The sequence below is a fragment of the Accipiter gentilis genome, chromosome 8 (genome assembly GCF_929443795.1).
Source record: "Accipiter gentilis chromosome 8, bAccGen1.1, whole genome shotgun sequence".
Classification (NCBI taxonomy): Eukaryota; Metazoa; Chordata; class Aves; order Accipitriformes; family Accipitridae; genus Astur; species Astur gentilis.
The window spans coordinates 9,456,191-9,480,280 of NC_064887.1; the positions used below are offsets into that span (position 1 = coordinate 9,456,191).

The 24,090-nt window shown below is 39.3% G+C and overlaps 1 protein-coding gene across 4 annotated transcripts in view; it reads left to right on the plus strand.

The window, feature by feature from the left end:
- Positions 1 to 3,011: 3,011 nt before the first annotated feature.
- Positions 3,012 to 24,090, plus strand: part of SPATA6 (spermatogenesis associated 6) — a 51,139-nt gene continuing 30,060 nt past the window's right edge. For 3 of the 4 annotated variants that reach the window (XR_007507036.1, XM_049808413.1, XM_049808415.1), the window contains exons 1-9: positions 3,012 to 3,076; positions 8,782 to 8,919; positions 10,474 to 10,522; positions 11,393 to 11,434; positions 12,789 to 12,913; positions 17,482 to 17,562; positions 20,181 to 20,459; positions 22,080 to 22,167; positions 23,916 to 23,956. Coding sequence is in view for 3 of the 4 variants with exons in the window: in XM_049808413.1 (XP_049664370.1) it covers positions 3,029 to 3,076; positions 8,782 to 8,919; positions 10,474 to 10,522; positions 11,393 to 11,434; positions 12,789 to 12,913; positions 17,482 to 17,562; positions 20,181 to 20,459; positions 22,080 to 22,167; positions 23,916 to 23,956 (891 nt within the window). In the remaining variant the exon portion in view is untranslated. The remainder of the gene's footprint in view (positions 3,077 to 8,781; positions 8,920 to 10,473; positions 10,523 to 11,392; positions 11,435 to 12,788; positions 12,914 to 17,481; positions 17,563 to 20,180; positions 20,460 to 22,079; positions 22,168 to 23,915; positions 23,957 to 24,090) is intronic. The other variant, XM_049808414.1, reaches the window with a different exon arrangement.

The window sequence follows — 24,090 nt, forward strand, 5'->3', positions numbered from 1 at the left end:
TTCCAACACATTGAAACTCCCGAGGCCTGACCATCACGAGCATTGCAACAATATGGTATAAATCTTAAGATTAATTATCTTAAACCAGTGCAACCTCACTCTTTTGACAGTTACTCCTGGTTTGCAATGATAGAAATAAGAGGAGAATTGAATATTTTGATGACATCAGGGTTCTTTCATAGCAGGCACGTCGGAGGGCCTGGAAGACAGAAAAAGATGAGGCTTTTAAATGGAGGAGGTTGCAAAAACCTTAACATAATGCAGAGCTGTCATCCAGGCTCTTTTATTACATGGAACTAAGTATAAGTAGCGTTTTAAGAAGATTTACTTTTGTAAAAGCAAAGGAATTCATGTGCTTTCACAGCAGGGAAACTTTACAGCAGTTAAGACCTCAGGTCTATTAAAGTAGCATGCACTTCTTGTGGTTTTTGCTTATCAGTTTTGCTTATTAGCCAATGCATTTGTGCTGAAAGTCAGGGTATCCCCTTGTTGTCCCCCAGATTCCTGCATCATTGTTCCTGCAGTGCAAATGTAAGACTAAATCATGCATTTCACCATAACGAGAAGGTCCAGGTAGATCTCACACTGCTGCAGAAAGGGCTGGACAGGAAAAACACTGCAGCAGCAGCAGCCTTTCTTTCCAAGGCCCAGCGGGGCGAAGTGGCAGAAACTCTGCAGACCAGAGGGATGGAGAAGCATCTCTGTGCCGAGTGCACATCCCTCCAGTCTACCCCAGATTTTCCCTGGTTTACCAGGGGAAAAAACACTGAAATTCATTTTTGCCTTATCGCTTCGGAGAAGCTTTCTGTCCTGCCTTGTGCTCCTTTTTCAAAGGTTATAAAGTACTTCTGTTCCAGGGCAGTGCACATGGATATTAAATTTTCATCACAAACATGATGCCGTTTTTGATTTCAGCATTTATCTATCTTCTGTTCTTATATGGCCACACTTACCATAATATCTCATACTTCACAATCTTTAACACATTATTTATCCCTTCAAAAAGCATGTATATGAAAGATACCTGAAAATAAGCAATAAACCATTTTAATACTGTTGCCTTCTCAGGTTATGGATCTTTGAGAATTTTCTTCTCATTAACTCTGGAATGCTATTCATAATCTTGAGACTGATAATGCACAGAAAATGGTTTCATCCAAGTGTCAACCCCTCCTTAATATATGTATTAGAGGTCTGCAATTCAAAAATGAGTCTTTTCCAGGCCCTAAATACAGATTCCTGTCCTTTGCTCAGACAAAAAAAAAAAAAAAAAAAAAAAAAAAAAAAAGACGTAGAGCTGTTACAGAAGTCACACTAATGAAAATAAAGCCTGCATTTCCAGTCATTTATTTATTTTAAAAGATTGGTATCAAGTATTAGTAGTGATATTTAATCCAGCTATAGATTTCACTTTTGTCTGCAGTGACATATTATGTTCTTTGCATAGTTTCCTTTTAAACAAACAAACAAATACTTTGAGAATGCCGTTTCTTTCCAGATCACTTAGCACTAGCTTGCTAGATCACTCAGCATGATTTTTCTTTGAAGTTGTAAAATTAAAATAAAGCAAGCCATGGGATGCATTTGAGCCACTGCTCTCTTTTGGAGGCAATTAAAATTGTCCACTGAGCTTCCTCCTCTCTCTACAGCTATACTTGTGAATTTGGAAAGAATATTTAAAGGCTTAAACCTCCTCAGTCTGAATCGGCTGAAATGAATTGCAGTTGCCAAAACTGAAAGTCAGACTATTTTGGTGTTATACATGACTGTAAATACACTGAGAACAACTTAGCAGCAAAGACATTGGGGAATACCCTTGGTGTGATCATAATGGCAATGAAGATCAGTGGTGTGTATTTGAATGTCTAGTAATGAAAGCAGAAAGGTAGGCCTGAAAAGACAGTTTCAGATATGAGCGTGGAGACGAGTCTCTGAAGACGGGACCAGTCCGAATATACCACGTCCACTCTGTGTCTCACTCACAGAGATCCTGAAGAGTCCTAAAACAGGATTCTGAAGAGTCAAAGGGGCCCAGGTGCCTAAAACAGGAAGTAGGTAAAATTCCAGCATGCATTGAAAGAAAAAAACCCACAACCCCCACCAAGTATGGAAAGTCACTGCTTTTTAGCTATTCAGCGCTGGAGCTGTGTCAAACTTGGCTGGTGTCCCCCTCCTCTGAAGGGAAGGCTCTCTTGGCACCTTTCCACAGGAGGCCCAAGAACCCAGAGGGATACAGACGCACCCCGAGCTTCGAGCTCCTTTCGGATGCCCTACGGCAGCGCTCCGCTGACGTGCGGCCTGCCTCCTTCCCTGCCCTGTGCTGGACGCTTTAGCTTTTGCACCAGCAATCCATCTCTCAACGCAGCCGCCATCTTGGCACCGTCAGTCCTTTGGAACGCCGAGGAGGGGGTGGAAATCATTCCACTTCTCGCACACCCCGGGAGCTCCCCCTCAGCACCGCAGACGCCTGAGGGAAGGGCCAGCACCAGCCAGCCTTCTCACACACCCCGGGAGCTCCCCCTCAGCACCAGCCAGCCTGTGAGGGGTGGGAAAGGGGCACCCGGGCAGGCTGTGTGGGAGAGGAAGGACGAGGGCAGGGGGCCCTGGGGAGGGCAGAGCGAGGGCTGAGGGGCCGCACAGGCCGGGGAAGGGAAGGGCCACAGGCAACCGCCCGCCATGGCGGGAGCGGGCGGCGGCCGTTGGCGCAGTGCACTGTGGGAAGGGGCAGGCGCGGCCGCGCAGGGCGTTCCGGGAGCGCCGGCGACGGCCAGCCCGCCGGAGAGCGCAGGGCATTGTGGGAAGGAGGAGGAGCGGCGCCGGAGGCGGGAGGTGGCCGGCAGCCCCCGGGAGGCGAGCCCGCACCGCACCGGCCCCGCCGCGGCCCGCCAGCGATGGTGCGCATGCGCAGCGCGGCGGGGGCCGGAAGCGCCCCGGTTGCCGTGACGACGGCGTCGGCCCCGCGGCGCGGCTGAGCCGGAGCGGGCCGGCAGCCGCCGGGTCCCCGGCCCGGCCCGGCCCGGCCCAGCCCATGCCGCGGAAAGCGCTGCTCTGCGTCCTGCAGCTGGACGTCCGCTCGGTGAGTGCCCGGGCCGCGGACCCCGCCGCCCTCAGTCGGGGCGCGGCGGGCCGCAGGCTGGAGGAGAAGCCGCGGTTTGCCTTTCCGGCGCCGCTTCCCGCCCCGCTTCCCTCTCTCAGCCGCCGCCCCGCTACTCCCGGCCCCGGGCGTTCTTCTGGGAGGCTGGCCCGGGCCCTGTTGCCGAGCGGGGGGCCGCCGTCCGGCTGGAAGTGCGGCTCAGCTCTGGCTCCTGGGCAACCTCTGCCCCTTCTGTGTGCGCATCCTCCAGCAGCTGGCCCTGTGTCCGTCCCCCCCCCCCCCCCCCCTCCCCGTGGGTCTTAGCAGCAGCCGCGCTGCTTCACAGTTCTCGCTTTCCTGTGGAAAAGGTCGTTTTTAAGAGACGCTGATTCTTGGGAAGCTTCGTGGTGTGGGAAAAGCGGTCTTGGAAAAAAACAAACAAAACCAAGAACAGAGCAAAAGAAATCCCAGGAAACAGCAGCTCGTACGTGGCGTAGGCACCCCTGTGGGCCATGGGGTCCCTGTGAGGGGCAGGATGCGGCTCTGGAGTACCTGGGTGGTACGTGGCCGGGGCGGGGGTTGAGGTCAGTAGGTGTGGAAGGGCCAAGTTTTTACATTAATCATGTCAAGACTGTTCCTTGTGCACCTCGCAAGGTTTTCTGCTTATCTACAAGGTGGGAGTAAAGTGAGAGTCTGTATCGGTCTCCTGATGGCTTTCAAGAAGTAGTTGACTTAGATGGTGCTCTGTTACTCCGGAGTTGTTGGCTTCATATGCCCCGGTCGCTGTGATCCAGGGGTTAGGGCCTCCTCACGGTGCAAGTGCTGCCAGAAAGGAAAACCTGAGGCGCCATCCAAACCATTCCAGTGCAGATCCAGAAAGTATATACTGGGAAATGGACCCAGTATTCCTGACTGCTTAGCCACTTTTGTTCCCAAACTTCTGTGGCTGCTCTAAAACAGAGCTGTGAATTTCTACACATAGATGGTGAGGGTATCACCCTAATGGTGTTGCTCTGATGTCTCAACAGCTAGTGTTTGTCTTCATAATGCAAAGGCCTGCTTGGTTCCATGAAAGGAGCGGATGTGCTTTTTTTCCCTGTTCCTACTGCTGTGAGCTATTCGTGTTTCAGGAGAGAGTACAGGGAAGGCGTTCCTCCGGGGTCATGCTTTTTCAGTTGTGGGGTATTTGTTATTCACTCTGCTCTTAAGACTACAAATAATAGTGGAAAGGGGCAGAACAGGAAATCTACAACACAGATATGAGTGCCTCTTTCAGCACATGTGGGTCATTCAGTTATATCCCTGCTATGCTATATAATTTCTCTCAGATAACCCATTTAATAAGTGTATTTAGTCTGGTTTTGAACACTCGGTTTGCCCTTTTTCCCCACTAGAGCCTACTTCAGCATTTCAGTCTTGTGGCAGTTTGAAAACTTTCCAGCATAAATTTCCTTCTGGCTAGTTGATGCCCTACTCTTACACAAATGTCAGCACGGGCCTTTCACTTAAATATTTTTTTTCCTTGCTTGGTGTTTGCTCTCTTGATGTATTTTTTTGGGCAGTAATTCTGTCGTTTCACAATTGATCATTGTCAGCTAAAGAGACCTGGTTCATTTGGTAGTATTTTGTGTGATAGGCTCACCAGTCTTCTGATCATCTTAGGGATGGGCGCTACTTTTCCACTTTGAATTTGCATTGATCAGGATTGGAATTGATTTCAGCATCCCAGATGGAGTCTCACTGTTGCCTTAGGTGATGTCAAGGAAAAAAGGTCTAACATTCATCCTATATGTCTTAATATTAGTCTCTTCACAGCTGCACTGCAGTTATGCCGTCATTTATTAACACACTCATCATCTTCCTCTCAGCCAGCTTTGAAGGTTAGCCCCTCCAGTGAAAGCAAAAACTGTTGTTAATACACAGTAGGTGCATCTCATCTCTATTACTGTGGTCCCGCAAACAGGTTTTTTTTGTATCTTTTTGTTGATCTCTGACGATTTCTGAATTTTAGTTGGAAAAATTTCATGAGAACACTCTGACTTCTTGTGTCAGGCTCATTAAAAATATTAAAAAGCATGGATCCCAGGATATAGAGAGGAATGGTTTTAATAGTAACCCTCAGCTTGATGCCTCCCAGTTTTACACATTATTGATGCTGTCCTTTGGCTACTTCTGTACCACCTTAGGACTTCCATACTAACTCCCATCTTCTGCATCATAAGTAATAATTTCTCATGTGGCACCCTATGATAGCCTTTGTCCAGACAACAGGTTTTCAAGAAAATGTAATGTTTTGCTTGATTCATTTATTTTTATGAAACATGCGCTGCTGGGCTTTTTTCTAGTCATGTTTTCCTCCATATCTTTATTCTTTACTTTTGTGTATCTAAATATTCTGATTGATGGGGTTATAATTTTTCATATCTCTTTTTCAGACTCACATAGGCCTTGCATTTGTTATTTTTCAGCAGATGGTTCTATCCTTGTTTTCATAGCATGGGTTTTGATTACATGTAGGTCCAGCAAGAAAAATCACATACTTTTAGAACCTGGGCTGAATATGATTCAGCCTCCCTGTGGCCTACTGCATACTGGGTAACTTCGGCTTCCATCATTTCATTCTTTTAAGTTGTTTTTTTGCTCCTGTATCGTTAAAACCAAGGCAAAATATTCATTTGCGTTTGGGACGTAGATGTGCTAGTTTTCACATCTTGGTTGGTGTATATTTGTGTCCGCTTGTTTTCTCCTTGATTGTTTTGTGACTAAAGTCTTGTCCAAATTTCTGATTCCTTTTCCTGTTCTTTTACAATGCTCTGTGTATTTCTCAACCCTTGTTGAAACCTACCCCCTTGTGTCAGAAGTCCTGTCATCTTTGTTTTTCCCGTGCTTCAGGATACAGATGGGTTTTGCTCCTTTTGACTTAATGAAATTCTAAGATCTTTTCCGATCTGAGTCCACCAGCTCTTTGGTTTATCTCACTGCTAGTTTTCTTCATTTCTGAAAGGCTGCTCTTCTAAAATGGAAGATTTTAGTTAAAGACCTTACTTGGTTTATCCTGCTATTAATTGAAATGGAATAATTCATGATTGCTCAGACTGAGATTTCATTGTCACTTGTTTTTTTGAGACTAATTTTGTTGCCTACCTCTGCTGCTGGCATTTAGATTGCTCATGTAGCAATAGAATGAAATTCACATTATTCTTCACGTCATTGCTACATGGAGGATTCACAAATGCGGCAGGGAAGGTAGGTAGAGCTTTATAAGCACTAAGATGAATTAATAGCATTGTGGATTACTGCTAGGTAAGGAGACTAAAATGGCATCTCTTCACATTGAGAAGATTATTTTTGCAACTCTAAGTCCAAAATGCTATTCTATCTGGAAGCTTGAGCTCAGCACAAGTTAATACTGTCCATTGCCCTTCATTGGGAACTCTTCTTGTTTTGATGGTAATGGACAATTAAAGGGATTTTTCAAGGCCTGCCTTTTTCATCGGTTACCTATGCAGCTACAGTTTTAGGACTGTGTGTACCAAATGCCATTGGGGGTTGTGGATTAGTAGAGTTCTGTTCCTTCCCACGAGAAGAACTCAGTGATTTCTTTATGGCTATTTGTGATGTCCCAGCAATGGGGCTGGTACACATTTTCCATCCTCCTGGGAACTGCAGCAGAGAAGTCCAGGGTAACACTGTCCTAGACGTTTATCATAGTTCTCCTGATCGGTTGTAAGATCAGTTAATTGCAACATTGCTATCCCTCTGCCTTAGCTGATCTGTAGATAACACTATTACGGTTTATAAAATGGTCCCTCATCCTGCCTGAACAGTGTGTAGTCAGATAGGAGCTTCAGTTTGTCTCCTCAGTGTTACAAAGCTCCATGCATCACGTAGTACAACACAGATTTCATGAACTGTGGATATACATGTGTGATTCATTTTTGGAGCTGGTTTAAAGTTACATGAACATGTATACTTGGTGTTCCAGCCCAGGCAATGAGTTGTGCAGTTTATCTTAAGGTTAGTAGAAGCACAAGTTTCCACATGTGCTGTCTTGCCTCACATGCTGATTTGTAAGAATGTATTTTCTTTTACAGGTTAGCCAGAATAAATAGCACCTGTTGTTTGCAGTTTTGCCCTCTCCGATGTCTTCAAAACTCTCACATGTCATCTCAATCAATAGGCAAATATTTGTTGCCTTCTTTAAGGCAAAAGGCACGAAACCCCAGCTAAAAATTACTGTAAATTCTACAAAAATGTCAAGAAGAAAAGCGAGAACTAAGCTAATATGACTTGTATGTAGTTTGGGGGATCTTGCCTTGTATGAATGAAAACTGTCTCTTTCACTCACTCCTATTCACACTTGCAACTGCATGAGTGTCATCCAAGCTGTTTAATGCTTGACAGTCTGTTTCAATTGGGATATCTATTATTCTGGCACTTTTCTTGCAGATTTGAAACCCTTGTTTACATGGAGAGGAACCCCCCTTTTTTTTTCCCTTCTCAGATATTTATGAATAGAAGCTATTTTTTTAGCTTATACTGTATCTGTAATAATCTATTACACATTGGTTTCTCTTATTTCTTTCACCTGAGGCTGTTTTTCTGCTGTTTATATAGTTTTCTTTTAAATCCAGTTAGGATTTCTCAAGTAAAACATTCATTTGGGAGTAGGAGACTGTAACCAAACCACTTATTTTAATTCCTGTCACTCTCCTTTGTCTTTCTACCTGGCAATTGAAAGTCTGAACACTTTCTCCAGCAACCTTATGTTGGAAGAGACAACCTCATATTTATTATACTGCGATAAAAAGTGAGCAGTAGAACTGAAGTGAAAGGTGACTATTCTCTGGCTGGGTAACAGAATAAAACCACGTGGCTTGGAGAAAATAGCAAATAGTTTTGCAATGAGTTGTGTACATCCTTGCAGTGAAAACACAAGTAAGAATGTCTGATGTTCACCAGAGCTTTAAAAACATACCAACTTCTTCTTACTTAAAGAATAAGAGTTGTCCAGAGAAGGTTGAGAGATTAGTGGCAGTATCTGGCAGGCTAATGAGGAGCCTTCCCTGCCTTGAGTACCCTCCAAGGTGGCCAAATTTCTCAGATAAAACTTTGTGTGCTGTGTGTCTGACAGTAACGGAACAACAGTTGCTTTTTCTCATTTACATATTAGAAGGCAAAGTTAGTGTAATATTTGTAAATAAACTTGCCCTTTTTGGTGGCTGGACAGACTATGGGTATCTAAGCACATACGTTTCCCGGCATCATTCTCTCTGTGGCTAGGCTAAAATTTGGATGGGTTTTTGTGTCTTGGCATCACGTAGACTTCATTCTACATGACTCTTATATAGAACCTGATGTGACCCGTGATGATTAACTTATATAGTCAATGCATGCCTTTTAACTGTATTAACCTGGGATTGGGATACCAGGGTTCAGTTTTTGTTGAAGGCAATAGATTATCTTTACTTACAGTAAGAAGAATTTGGTCCTGATTATTTTAAAATGGTGACTATTTTTCCTGGTCAGTCTGTACCAACAGAATTGCTTTAGAAAAGAATTTTTTTTGCTCTATCTAGTCTGTTACAACCTGACTCTCAGAAATCAACCATTTCAGTCTTGACCATTTCACTTTTATCTTGAAACCAGACATTACTTCTATAACTGAAGTTGAGTTTGTTTAATGAATGTGTTTGTTACTCTTACAGATAACTTGCCCCGGAGTGCTGCTGAAAGACAAAGAGGAACTTTATCTCAGTGTGTCTGTACTTGGGCAGTACAAAAAAACTCAATGCGTCCCTGCAGCATTTCCACTCTTATTTCAAGAAAAACTAGTGTTTGAAAAGGTAAGATAATGTCAAGAGCTAATACAAGCCAAATAAAACCCATCCCAAACTCCACAAAAACTCACTGCAAAGCCCCTGAGCACAAGTAATCCCACTAAGGATGGCATAGTATTTTAACTCCTGCTTCTCTTCAGCACAGAGGAGGTGTGTGCCTATATTATCCACACGGTGACTCAAGAATTATGCATACTGAAGATTATAATGTATGATGAGACTTTTTAGGTGTTTGTTCATTCTTTTGTGAACTGTCCTTTTTCTGTGTCTGTTTTCCTGGCTTGGAAGGAACGGAATGTTGTTGTTCTAAGAATTATGGCAAGGTGAAAAACAAAGACTGTGCGATATAGGAGAGTCAACTTAATTTAGTAGAAAGATAGAATAGCAGCTCAAGCCTTTTTGGTGACATCTTTTTCCCTTTGAGATGCTTTTTTCATGGTTTGTCACCAGAATTCCCGGGTTGGTACTCTGGCCTTATAATTTATGGTTGTTTATCACATATTCTGAGTCCCTACTAGCTTCATTATTAGTACCACAGGGATAATGAAACACAGTATCTTACAGATATGATCTGGCTTCTTGACTACCTATGAATAATAATACTTTGCCCTTTCTAGTTCTTTTCCTTTAAGCATCCCCCAGCACTTTGAAAACCAGACTGAGTAAACATCAGTGATGCTCTGGTGATGTGAGTAAGATACAAACAGTGATAATTTCACCAGCTACTGAAGACTAAAAAAGACCATAGTTCTTTAAAGGCAAACATACCACAAACTACATAAGGGAAATGTACTGAATACTGTTTTCATTGTAATTTAGGGGAACTCCAAGACACCAGGATCTATCTGCTTACAAAAGAGGTGAACAAGAAAGCTGAGAATAATATCTGTCTTCTTACAAATAGCTATTGAATAGGTGTAGATATTTGTGGAGCACCAGTATTTGGTGGTTTTTAGTGTTTGGTACCTTGAACAGCAAAGTGATCTATACCACTCTGCTAAGACTTTTGTACAGAGTTAGGGGGAAGCCTATTAGCCTCTGACCACTGCAACATCCTCCCCTATTCCTTGCCATCTATTCACATGGGATTCAGGTTAAAAAAACCCTGAACAGTACTCTGTACTTGAATAGTCAATTCCATGAAAATGAAGCTTAAAGCATTACTAATATGTTAAAGAACATATTCTTCATCTATCAGAATTCTAGTATATTCAGAAATTTATCTTTGTCTCTTGAAATTTTCTCAGACAATACTTACCTCTATGTGTTCAACTCTTCACAATACCTCCTAATTTAAATATGGAGAAGTAACCCTGAATGGCTAGAAAGCATATGGTAAGAACTGCTAGCTTTCAATAAATTTGATCATGCGCCAAATGATAATTTCAGTTTCCTTTATTTTTCCAGTAGGAATAGGACTCTTGGCAACCATCTGAAGCAAGGAAGAATATTGATTTTTTTTTCTTTTTTTTTTTTTTTTTCTTCCCCTTCTCTTTCCCCAGAGGTCCATCTGATTACTTCAACTGTGCTGTTATTATTATTTATTAATTTATTTTCCAGGCATTTGCTGATGTAGTTGATCCTGGAGACCTTGTGGAGTTACTGGAAAGTAGGTTCTGCTTTTTATGAATACTATGTTGTATGCATTAATGTCATGCATGTATGGGCTCTAAAGACTTTTTGGAGTTTTAAAGTATGTGATAATTTTTTATCAAGAGCCTGTTCTCTGAAAAGCTAGTGGGTAACCAATGTAGTATATCATGTACTAAGTAAGTGGGACCCTAGCACTAGTGGGTTTTCAGAATAGAAGATTTGTTGTCAGTGCAGGCAGAGGTTTTTTGCTATCTTTGGTTACTAGTAACGTACCGAAAATACTGTTAGCTAACAAAATGTCTCTAGAAGTGTATGCCACATGCTTTAGAACAGGAAAAGGGTAAAAAAGTCATAATTAATGGAAAATCCATGTGGTTATCCAGATAGGTAATGGATCCTTTACCTGATCATTTATTTCATTAATTTTCAAATAATAGAAGCATAAACTTTTGATTTTTGTATAATTATTCTTTTTATTTTTTAAGAGAATTACATGTCTTGCCACGTGTGGAGCATGATGAATTGTAGTGAGACAACACTGATCCTGAACTCAAACTCCAGCAACTCATACTGGGAGTTAGTTACCTGAAAAAGTGGCAAAGCTTGCATTTTCTTCTTTAAAAGAAGGACAAACTTGGCAGCAGATAGAACTTACCAAGTTCTAAGTCAAATTTAGAGTTGTCATTTGTACACTGCTAATGCCATTGTGTTCCTCTGTGGTATTTATGCAAGCTGTTCTTAATTTTTTCTTATTGTTGGTGTAGTGGAAATAGTGCAGCTATGTATAGTGCTATGAAGCTTAAATCAGTGAGCCATTTTCTTGACTATGAGAATTACTTTCCACTTCAGTTTTTTTTAACTCATGAAAAAACTTTTTCCTTTCTAGTTGACACAGCAGTACTTGAACTAATACAGCTTGTTCCTCCAGGTATTGTATCAGTCTCTTCATAAATTATGCAGTTTAATAGGTGAATTTCCATGAGGACATTGCCCATTACAGCACAATCACTTTTTCCAACTCACAAACAACATAGAAAGCTCTTCAACAAATAGTCCTCTGAATATAAAATGTTAATAGATCAAGAGGATCTCATTCTTGAAAGAGAATAATAACTGAATATTGAAATGTATCATACTCAGGCTTAGGAAAGTGATAATATTTTAAAAATGGAAAATAAACTGAAATCATCCAGTGCACACTTATTAACTGCATCACAATTCACTTGCAAAGTGGCTGTCTGTGAAATTTCAGAGTGCATAATCTTGTTCTCAGAATGACACTTTTTTCCTTCCATTTTAATGGTGACCATTGGGAAAACTCTTATCCTCACTATAAGTATTATAGGTCTCTTGGGATATGTGAAGATAATAAATAGCGATTTGTCATACTTCTGTTATTGGTTTGTGTGATTATAAAAATCTATTTTAATGAAATTCAAGTGTTCCCATGAATAATGTAAATCTGCATTTTATTGGAAATAAAGTCAAGTTTTAAAGAGGACTCATTTGGAAACTGTGGTATTAAAAGCAGTCTCTGTCACTTGTCCTTAGTACTTTCAAGGAAACGATTGCTTCTCTCAGGTAACTTACCAGACTGTTTACTTGAAGAAACGTACTGAATGTGGATTTTTGTTGTGGGAGGGTAAAAGATCTTGGGTAAGGAATTTAATTTTCAGGGGTCAGAGATAGGTGTGATACAGCCCAACGTAAGCTTACATGATGACTGCAATAGCACAATTTAAATTTTTTTATAATATACATTCAAGGTTTTCCCCTAAAGAAAATACGTTTTTTAAAAAGTAGCAAACAAGCATAGTGAGAAAATCTTGAAATAATGATTTTGGTGTTGCTTGCGTTTCTTTTTTACTACTATGCCTACTATTACTACTACTGTAATATGGAATGATAAATTTTTTCATAAGGGATGGGCTGCCATTAAAAAAGATACTAGTTTCTTCTGTGGCATGGAAGGGAAAGAAAGAGGAGAACTACTGAGGAATTGCCTAGAGAAAAATTCTTATATGTCTCTTAAAGAAGATTGTATTAACTGTTCTATAATTTTTTTACAATAACAGTAAAACATACTTTCAGAGTAGACTCTGCCCATTTCTGCTGATGATTTAACCTGATGAGGTTATTTCCAAGTGTGATACAAGTTTTAGAGCCATGTTGTTAATTTGTAAAGAACAAAATTTATCTTCGTTTCAATATGGTCTTGTGTGTGGTGTCTGTACTCTATGGCTTTATCTGTTTTCCAATCAAAGCATATATTTTCTTTTTAGTAGGAAAAATTCTAGCTACGTATGAAGAAAATACAAGAGATTTCCTCTTCCCTGACCCTAAGCTTACCCACGGGCACCGTGGTTTAGATCGTGAGATTTTAATGAAGAGGTCTTCTTCTTTTACAGTGAGTGAATATCTGTGGATTGTATTTATGATACAGTGTGTTTCACTGAAGAAACCCCTTGAACTACTTCAAATGAAAAGTGATTACTTCTGACAGATTTTGCCATTTCAGGTGTTGAATGTACAAATCTACAGTTGAACTTTGGTGAAGGTATAATCTTTTTTCAAAATGCTTCAAGAAATTATTTAATGTGAAAAAGTCAGTTTGCACTTGGTTTGCAGTGTGGCACCGTGACATGTCTTCTCTTCAGTTTAATCTGTGGTACAGTTGGTAGTTGAAGGGATGCAAGAGAAGAGGGAGATGTCCTATCAACTTCAGGGTTCTCAACAGATAAACCATGTAACTGTCCCTTCTCAGTCTGTCTTCGTAGCATTTTGTTTCAGACTACTTTTTTGTACTGGTTAGGACAGTGACAGCCAGTACAAGCTTATAGTGCTATGCCATCTGACTTGTGGGCCTCCCTGTGGTGCAAGATCACCACTAAAATAGTAAGTAACTGAAATATAGCTTAGTGCTGCATGATTGTTTTTCAGTTCCAAAGCCTGTTTCTTAAGGTCTGTTCAGGCCATTCACACTCATTCAGTAACTTGCTTTTTCTACAGTTTCAAAAAAGCTGTCATAAATGACAACTAATTGGCAGAATGAGTGCAATGAATTAACGTTAATTTTCTGGACATAGGGACTCAAATACTTAGTAAATGAAAATGAATTCATCTCACACTGCCCTTTCGTAGAGTTTGGCTGTTGAGTCTTGGGTGTCAATGGAATAACTCAGGAAGGCACTTTGAAGACTATGGTGATGATGTGGGAGATGTGTGTTTGGGGTTTGTTTTGTTTGTCTTATTTTAGTTATGTTTTACTAGCAGATTGGCAGGACATTTGGATTGGGAAGATAGGGACTCAGTTGCCCTGTCCATTGTGATTGGATTAAAAACACGTGGCAGGAGGGAAATGCTGGTTAAAGGTCATTGATATCTTTTAGCTGGTATAATCTTTCCCTGCAAGGGCAACCTGGAAATTGCCCGGTCATTTGAAATTAGAAGTGCTAATCTGATGTCTAATGCTGTGTTACATTTGAATGAATTAAAGCTGTGATTTTGTGGTACAAAATGTATAGTTCTGCGGCAGCTTAAACTGTTCCTGCAAAAATAACCATTATTTTTTGGCCATAGCATCTCTTTGATATGACTTATCCTATGCATGTTAGTGGTGGTTCAAGGGAGGGGGTAGGACTGTATTGCTTCCATATTACTTATAGAATAGTACTTTCCTGGTGTTGAGAAAGAATAGATAGGGAGGTAGTAATAATACCACCTCATTTAGCAAACTGGTTTCAGATTTTTTATAAATGCAATTTAATGAATCTTTGTAGCAGCAGAGCCACTAGAGAAGTTTGTTGGACTGAGTTCTTTCATACAAAAATTTTGTATTTTCTAGTAAAGAGAAGGTGCCATAATTTGTGAGCTGTGAGAAGATGTGATCAGAGTCATTTGGATGTGTAGCTGAATGATGACACTGTAGTAGCTTTAAAAAGTTGGCTGATATAAGACAGAAATATACTTCCATGTCCTTGGGAGCAGTGTAAATTAAATCCATCTCTGCCCTGGAACGAGGACTGCAGAAGCATCTGTTGCTCCGTTCCATCTCCTTCGCAGAAAGAACAGTTTAAGAAAGGATTTTGGCACACTGACCCCGATTTCAGGAATAATAAAGAAGCTGTATTTGATGGAATTGGGGAGATTCTCCCAAGAAGAACTTGAGGTTCCTCTCCTTGCTTGCCAAATGGGATACCTGTGAGAGGATTTTTACCTCCAGTAGAAACACGGTCTCAAACGCCTCCATGTCCTAGTGGTCTCTAAGCTTTACTGGCAAGTATCTCCTGCTAACTCTGTCAGCACCAAGCACTGAATGTGAATGCTAAGCAAAAAGGAAAGTGTTAAAAAAGGTTGTGAGAACCCTTACATTATTCCCATGCTAGTCAAGCCATGTTCGTCCCACATGAAAAGTTATTTATAGCTAGCTGAGATGTTGAGTATTGACTGACAGCTGTGCTTCACTGGCACTTTGATTCACAATAAATTTGTCTTTTATTAAAAAAAATAAAGGTAGCAACAGCAAGGTTACGGTTGTGGAGTTCAGATAGGCAGTGACAAGCAGTGTCTGATTAACACTGCTAATCTGCCAGTTGGAAGAAATCCCAAGTTGAGAGGATCAGAACTCCTCCAGAAATCTGGCACTTGGCTGATAATGTCTCTGGCTAAATGTCTTATGAGGCTTACAAACACAATACGCATACAAGATGTGCCTCAAGTTATCTCTCCTGGTCCAGTGTTGCCCAGCTGAGGCTTTTGCTGGCTCTTCTGTATTTCTCTGCAACCCTTGCCTTTCAGAATATGTTTAAGCGTTGACTGGTGGTGACTTCTTACAGACATTCTTATCTCAATTCCCCACTCTCATGCAGTATTTGCCATGTTACTTAAAACAGTTTCTTTTTAGTTATGCTGCCTTTCGTTAGCATACCAATACAAGACCTTCTATTATATTTATATATACTTTTTTAAGCTACAGACTTGTACACATGCTCCTTACAGTCAAAACCACATATGAGACTTGTTTTCTAACTTGTGTTCTTATAAATATGAACCACCTTTACAGTTTTTCTATGATCAAATTAATATTATGCCCATGTCACTTCAGTTTAATGACTGGTACAGAAGGACTGACAAGCCTGGTCAGGGCTGCAGATACCACTAAGTGGGAGGCAGAAGAATAGATCCCAAAAACTTTCTGGCTGGATTTTCATTTACAGTTATGTTTGGGGCTATATGGCAGTCTTTACATAATACTATATTGAATATCCTGCAGCAATCCCTAGTTTGGGAACTGCAGAAGATAGCAGAACTCTGATTGCTTTTGGCCTATAAGTTACTTTTGACATATCCATGCCTATGTATCTGAGTGTCATCCTGTATTCCCTCTCCACAAACTATTTCTCTAAAGAAACCATGGTTTTGTGTGATTTTTTTGGCTATGAGCTTTTAACAATTCGGTAATCATTCCCAGTCTCTGTAAGAGCAGTAGGTGCTCTGTTGTTGCTTTTTATAGAAGACTTACTGATTCTGATGTGTCCTTTTTTAAATTGTTGATAGCACTTGACAATTCATTAGTAATAAAAATGAGTTGATTAAAGATGGTCAGCTTTAAAATCTGTTTTATATGCCATAACCTGACTTGATTGAATCCTGGACTCTGTTAATTGCTATGACTGAGCTTTCTTGGCATTTTTGTCATTTCATTTCCATAATCTAACCTGGTGCCAGATCATATTCCCTTATGGGAAATCAGTATGTGCTTAGGCAGGTGGTAGAGAATAGTTTGGTTAGCAGTAAACTTTCACTCATGAATTTCCTGATAATTCTTAAGAATGTGGGGTAGAGTCACAAACAGACCAGCTTCTTTTCGTTTCTCAGCGATTTTGTGTGTTCATGTGCACAAATGCCCATGCACACAGATGCCTTGGGGCAGCAAACTCTGTCTGTGTTGAAAGAAGAGGGTCGACAGTTCTAGGGACCCTTGATTCCCTCTGTGCTTCTGCAGAGCTGTTTAAGATGCACATAGATGATTCCCACTTGTTTATAGTGTATGTGGCCTTTAGTTCTTTTATGCCTGTTTTAATGTTGCTGTTTTGGGAAATAACACTTGTGTGTCATAATCTCTGCCATTTGCACCCAGGAAATTTCGTATACATTGGCCAATTCTAGCTAAATCTAACAGGAAATAGAGCTCTGAGAGTTATTATGTTTCTAGACATGGCTGCAGTAAAAGAAGATGAGTTGAACAGAAACTATTAGCCCTGTAAAGACAGAAGGACCTGCCAGCCATTAGTACCTGTGTACTGGTTGACCAGGAGGCCCAGCTGGACGCCACTGGTTCCAAATTGGTCAACCTAGGGCTGCCTTTTGCCATCCACATGTGTAAGGGGGGATTGAGAGGGAGTGGAATATGATTATAGAATATGGGAGACAATCGATAGAAATCAGACTTTGCTCTAATAGTTATAGAATAAAGGGTATTCTTAACCATACTGTTACAAATGAGTAGTTATTTGCAGTGCAATTGACTAATTTTCAAAATGTTTTTACAAAAAAGATTGTACAATTGAGACTACTTATAAATAAGTTTCCAAAGTTAGCATTAATGAAACTTAGGCATTAACTCTAGCGCTCTAGAACATGACTGGAATTCTTATTGATGCTATATAGCATGGCATGAAAAAATCTTTAAAAAGTACTTTTGACAAAGAAATGTATTGAAATAAAAGTCAGACCTTAATTGTTGTACAAAAGCAATATAATAATCTGTAATTGAATTGTCAGAAATGCAAATGTTAGCATCTTGACATTTACCGTTGCTGTTCTGTCTTTTCTAATTATCTTTATTAAAGGCTGAAATTAACAAAGGAAATGGTTGAAAATTAGGAATGGTTTGTTACATTAGGTGACATTTACTTCTTTGATACCCTTTATCTTGAGTTGGAGCTTGATGTTCAATTATTGTCTCTCTTCTAGGGAATTGCACCAAAATTGAGATTTTCTACAAGCTCCCTTATTACAGAAAGTCTGTTAAGCTCAGGAAGGAGTCATATACAGGTTAGCATAATTTAATTGTTTGCAATTTAATTTCTAGATTTAATATTGATAGCCTTGGTTCCAATTTTTACATGTGCTGCTCACTTCAAACTTTTCTCATTCTTTTGTTGTGGTTAAAGCAGTTATCATGGGTGCTTGACAACTTGATTAAATTTTTAATCAAGTATGAGTAAAGAGTGGGTTTGGTGCATGACAGTAAATGCTGAGAGTTCCTTGAATCTGAAACAATTATCAGCTGCTGTGTTCTGTGATCAGCTGAAGTGTCAATCCCTGGTGTATTTGTAGGTGGGAAGATGCCTTCTCACCATTTTTTACTGACACTTAAAATTAAGGACAATGAAAGCTAGGTGAAGTCAAGAGAAGGTACATTATCAAAAACAAACCAATTAATTTAATTGTTTTCCATAATGATATCAGTAACAGTAATGAAGATTTGTGTTGCAAAGGCTGTCACCAATATTAATCTGGAAATGCTGCTTCTGCAATGAGCAAAGTTAAAGGTGAAGTAGCTGAAGAGACCGGGGAAAGAAAAAAAAAAACCACCTCTCTGATGTGTTTGTTCATTTGGTAGCACGCTTCTCTGGTCTCACGGATTGGAATTTTTGTTGGGATTCCTGGCACAAGCTGTCACATAAAGTTACTCTTACGTCCTCCTTTTTTTGCTATGTTATTGAAAAATGGTGCAGGTTCATTAAAATGGAACGGTTGTCAGGAAGGTTTGCGTGCAAAGACGGTTACGTGACTTTGACCTGTTTGTGGCATTGCTAATTAGTTCACTGAGAAGTTTCTTGCAATTTTAGCAGACAAAATGTATTGTCTGCTAAAATAAAAAAAAACAGTGAAAATTGTCATTGTCAGAAAACTAACTTCACTGAAGGTGACTTCAATAAGGGCAGTTTGATTTAAAATTTAAAATGTCCTTAAAAGTATTTAATGTGTTATGAATGGCATATCAAATTTGCCTATGTTGCAGTGAAGGTCTAGTTTCACGATTGGTGTAAGCCAGAATTCACATTTCTGTTGAAACTGAAATTAATCTTAGAGAGTTAGGTCTGGTTTTGTTTAGTCCAGTTCCATACTCTAGCTCACTACCAGCTGCACAAGTGCTAGTACAGGCATGAGAAAGACAGTGGCATGAATAGTCTGTGTGATGCCAGGTTCAAACTATGTTGATGCAAAACAAACACACAACCTCAGCCTCCTTCATTGTTGGGTGTAGAGGGAAAGGCTCAAAGGCAAGCTGGACATTTTATTTTTGGGTTCCTCAACTAAGTAGTGCGTGCAACATTCAGATTTAACACTAAAGTCAACTTCCTCAAGCTTGAAAAAGAATTTCTAACAGGAAGAAAAGTCTTGCTATACCATTATTTTGTATCTTTTATAACCTGTCATTTTGGGGCCAAATTTGACCAAAACCCCTAATTATTCATACTGCAGTATTCAAAGTTAAAACATGCTGCTGACTAAGTAGCCTGATAAGAGTTGTATAATGTAGAGTGCCTTGACCTATAAAGTTTGTAGAGTAATTGAATGCTCATTTAATGCCAGGAATTACAAAGGAGTGATAATGTATTTCAAACAGAACTTCGATGCTGCAAGCAGTTTCCCAGAATTTGAAATTGGTCACTGAAGATGTTAATGATTACTTGGAGGTGGTGTCAGTCCTGATTGTTAGGTAGCCTTTGCTGGTAACGACAACAACAAAAACTACAACAGCACCATCCCCATCCTATGTGGTGGGAAGGGAGGTGGTGAGGTTGGTTGTTCCTCCACTTTCCTTTATTCTGCTGTCTGTAGGTATTTTAAAAGCTGTGTCAACTCAGACATAGACTTTTAAGGCAATATTTGATAATGGTGGGATTTTTATAAATTTTAGCTACAAAAATCCATATTTTGGATGTCGAGTGCCAGTTGTACAAATAAACAGCTGCTTTGCCTCCTTCTTTGCAAAAGTATTCATGATTTGAGAGGATCTTTTGAAGATGGTCTTTAAAGGTTTTTTTGGGGGGGAAGTGTTGGGGTTTTTTGCTAAACATAGCTTCTTGATTATAACTCTTTAAAGACCCCTTTAAATTCACCATGATCCAAGAAAATACGCATTTCAGAGAATGTAATTATGCTTCTTGTGGGGCTTTAGGCAACTCTAAATGTATATAATTGAAACTATTAAATAGGCTTCTATTTTAATCTATGTATTTTACTTTGAAGGGTAAGAAATTTAAAGGTTAAAAAAAAACTTTAAACAGATGAAAAAATGCTTCAAATCTCTGTATGTCCAATCCAGGTAAAGTTTGTGTTAAATGAACTTGTGACAAAATTCAGTTTAATTTTTTTTACAGTCTCTGTACACTAACTGTGTGAAAAAACTAATTGGGTAAGTATTAGATACTTAACATCTAACATGTAGTAAGGTGTGTTTTAACCTTGTTCTGTTTTCAGAGAAAATGGTAAATCCATTGTTGTTTTTTAAATTGCTGTTTGATTATAGTTTTGTGAGGGGAGCTTCAGCTGACATGGCGTCTATTTCTGTTTAAATTATTAGTTCCCTGTTTGCATTATTTTCAGTGATCTTTGTTCTGCATGCTGTCAAACCAGATAACGTCTTTTTTTCACTTTAGGGTGATTTGAATTGGGTACATCACTCAACCCCAAATGGAAAATTGCAAACACAGTTACCAAAGAAAAATACTGTTTCACCTGAGAAAAGCAGGCACAACATAGCAACAAGGAACTACGAGCAGCCTACAATAGCTTCTAAATCACGTTCTCCATCTCCATACACAAAAAGACGAATGTGTGAGCTATCAGAAGAAGCCAGGCAACGACTGGCCCATTTAAACCTTGGTCCTTATGAATTCAGAAGAGAAACCGATAAACCTCCATTTGTAGTTAGACGGGTTTGTATTCTTTCCAAAGTGCTTCCAGCTTAAGCTCAGATCAAATATTGTTCTTTCACTAAATACTGCTCCAGAAATTCATTCAGCTCTTAGTTTAGATGAATAATTTTTCTCTCCTTAACAGTCTGTCACATAGTGATTTAAATGTAAAATTAACTAAAATAAAATTTCTTTTATCCGCATTAGTAACAGACAAAGATCAAATTCTTTCATGAATATCTTGGTTAAATTCTCTGAGGCCCCATTTCTTTTCTTCCAGTGCACTAGACAGGATAATAGGTGTATAAATTCAGCTTGGAAGTAATTGATATTAGTATTAAAAATTCCTGAATAAGACTTTAAAGAAAGAGTGTCTAGTCACATTACGAACACTTACACTTCCTCTCTTTCAACTTTTTTTATGTTGGCATCCTGTGATCTTTGAAACACTTCCTTTGCTCAGAGCTACATCTCTAATGCTTTGACTTAGAGTTCATAACCAACCTGACTTTAGCACCTTAGCACCCACATAAGGACTTTTTGCTAACTGTATGTGAAAAATTGTTATGAAATTAGGTACTTATTTAAAGAAACTGTGTTTAAATGCTCGAATACGAAGGGGCCACATTTCCCAGCCTCTTGGGGGATTATATTCTCATATTACTTTTTTTTCCTCTTCATTTTTCTTCTGGTTGCAACAATCCTTTATATTTAGAAAACTACTTTGAATGTGTAGGGGCAGAAAAGGGATTGTTCTGATTCTGTGCTATGACATTATGATCTGTCTACAATTCTGGACACTTGGCACAGTCATTGAGATAATTTAGTGTTTAATTAGTTTGCTTCTCACTTTAATTTTTTTCTAGTTTATGTACAAATGAATTAATGATAACTTGTCAAATTTTAGAATTGTTTCCAAGTTTTATTGTACATATAGGTACCTTTTAGAGATTCAGATTAGCCTTAATAATCCATTAATCATTCAGCAACCTACTGTTTATCTCTCTCTCAGATATTTTTCTTTTAACTCCTTTTAATCAATTCTTCTGTTTTTTGATCTATAAGTGAAGTTCACAGTTTAATTATATTGATTTTGATTGCTTGGTTATGTTTGTACAAAAAAAGAAAAAAAGCTTGTCTCTTAGTGTACCATATCCTGACTCATGGCTTTTGTATATTGAGAATGCTCCTTTTAGGTCATCTTTACTGTTGAGGACTCTTTTGGCCTGGAGATTTTGCATTACATGAAGATTAAAATTAGTTATGCTAAATGTAACTTTTTTAATCAGGAAGAGATTCAGATCTCTTAGTAAGATCTGAACTATCTGGAATAAATATGAGATAGCAAGAATTGTTGGAAAAGACTGCAGACATTATAGATGAAGGAGAAACTATCAGCATTTTTTTTTTTTAGACAGTATGATATTCAGAGTTTTCTAGACCCTTCTAGCACTGTTTTTGTTTATGCACAGTAATGCTAATAATACACATGAGCAAAGTGGTGTGAAAATAGTTTTAAATAGCATTTAAATAAGAATAAAATATTTCAGAAAGGACTAGATGTAATCTTATGAACGAAAACAGATAAAACCAGGAATTGATACATCTGATACTGAACATTTTAACGTATTTTTGCTTCAGGTTGAACAAACAAGTCCTGGTATTAAACTTCATACCTGGTGTCCTACCCAAGAAAGCGCAGTGGAAGCCTGGACCAAGGTAGACCATGGTCAGTATTTTCTGCTATATTTCTCATTAATGCTTTTGTTTTCTGCAGTAGTTTAGTGAGGTCATTTTGTTTGGGGTTTTTGGGGATTTTTTGGTTTTTTTTTTATTTATTATAAAACTGTCAGTCTATAATGGAGAAAAAGCTGTTCTTTCTTCCTAAGAATAGGAAGAATACTGAATAAGCTACTGCTGCAAAAGGTGGTTTTGAATAGTTCTTCACCTCATGGAACTTGGAACAATAGTTCTACATGATATGAAAGTAGGAGTAGAAAATACCAAAGTCAAAGCAAGTACTCTGTTTCACTCCATTTGTTTTGATGAGTTGGATAGTGGAGCAGATCTACACCACAGTCTGTGGGTGTGTTGGTCAGGCTTGGAGTATTGATCATTTTGAAGTTCAAGGGCTCTGTTGCTGAATAATGTTTATTTCAGCAGTATTTGTGAGTAGTGGATCAGTGACTTACCATTATTAATGAGCATCCAGGATGTGCTCCGATACCTGCTTCAGCATTCATTGGTGTCAGTAAGTGAGGGTTTAATAAAAGGCGTGGGACCAGAAGTTTAAGGAAGTACCCTAGAACTTGATTATATTGCATGCGTCTGGCAATATGAAGATTTTAATAAGCCTCATCAGTATTAGTTTGTTATGTGTGCTCTGTCTCATTTTTATTGTGCCTCCTCACCAATTATAAACTGTTATATAGCAAATTGTTATGAACTTGTTATTTTACATTTGTTCTTTGTAGTAGCACTGGGTGCAGGATTTTAAATGTTTCACATTCCCTTTGTGTTCATACTTACCAATCTGTAGTAGCTGGATAATGTAACAGACCTATTATCACCTGATACCATTGCATACTTCTGAAATGAGTTGGTGGTTTCTGGCCAGTGGTTAGGAGACCGAAACCTACCTCACTATTAATATCCAGAGGATTCAATGGGCACTTGCCTGTATCTTGAGGCTTAACTGTAACTTCTGAAAAAACCCCAGATTCCTAGGATTAGAAATCTTAATACTGACAGTACAGTTTAGTCCTTTCTTGTTTTCGTGCAGGTAGCTAATAGAGGGGTGTCTTGACATTGCTGTACAGCATAGAAGTACCTCTTTGGGCTTGGGGTCACAGTGTGTGGGTTGTTCAGTACAGACTAATATAACTGATCAAGAAGGCAGACATAATTTAATGTCAGTCCCTCAGAGATGAGGTGTGTATTGACATTGGTGAAATATCCGAACCCCATATGGACCTAATAGTTTCCCCACGTATGTTTCCATGTGCTTCATACTCGTGTTTGTGGGTCAGTGGTGAAGGAAGGAATGAAGAGGTGACAGGAGGAGGGAGAGGTGGTCATAGGGAAGCTTGTTCAGAGAAGATGAACAAAGTAGTGTAATGTACATGAGAATTTTGGGGAGTGGTACAGCTTGATTTTATACTGATTTAGGCAATGAATAGCTTAAGAAAATGTGCCACTTTTGTCTATGCAGAAGATGGTGCGTATGCTAATTCATTATTATAAACATTGTATTCCGTTAAATGTGAAGCCATTGTTTTCAGCAAAAGAAAGTGATTTCCTGAAATATACTGAGGAGACTGCTTAGAATTTCACAATGTATAATGATAATAGTAATAAATTGCTTTAGTACTATTTGGGAGGAGCAGTAAGCTGTTTTGTAAAAGATTACATATAATTTAGGATATTTGGATCTTCTTTTGAATTTCTTTTGGGATTCACCTGGTTTTCTTTCTCCAGATCCTTCTCTTCTCGGTAGCTACAGACCCAAGAAAGCCAAAGTGAGTACTCTGAAGTGCTGTTGTTTACACATTGTTTTTTGGGAAGGTCTGATTGAGAAGGATTGTCGTGCATAGGTATTTTATAAATTTTATCTACTGTAGCATCAAAAGCAAGAAAAGGGATGTTTTAAATC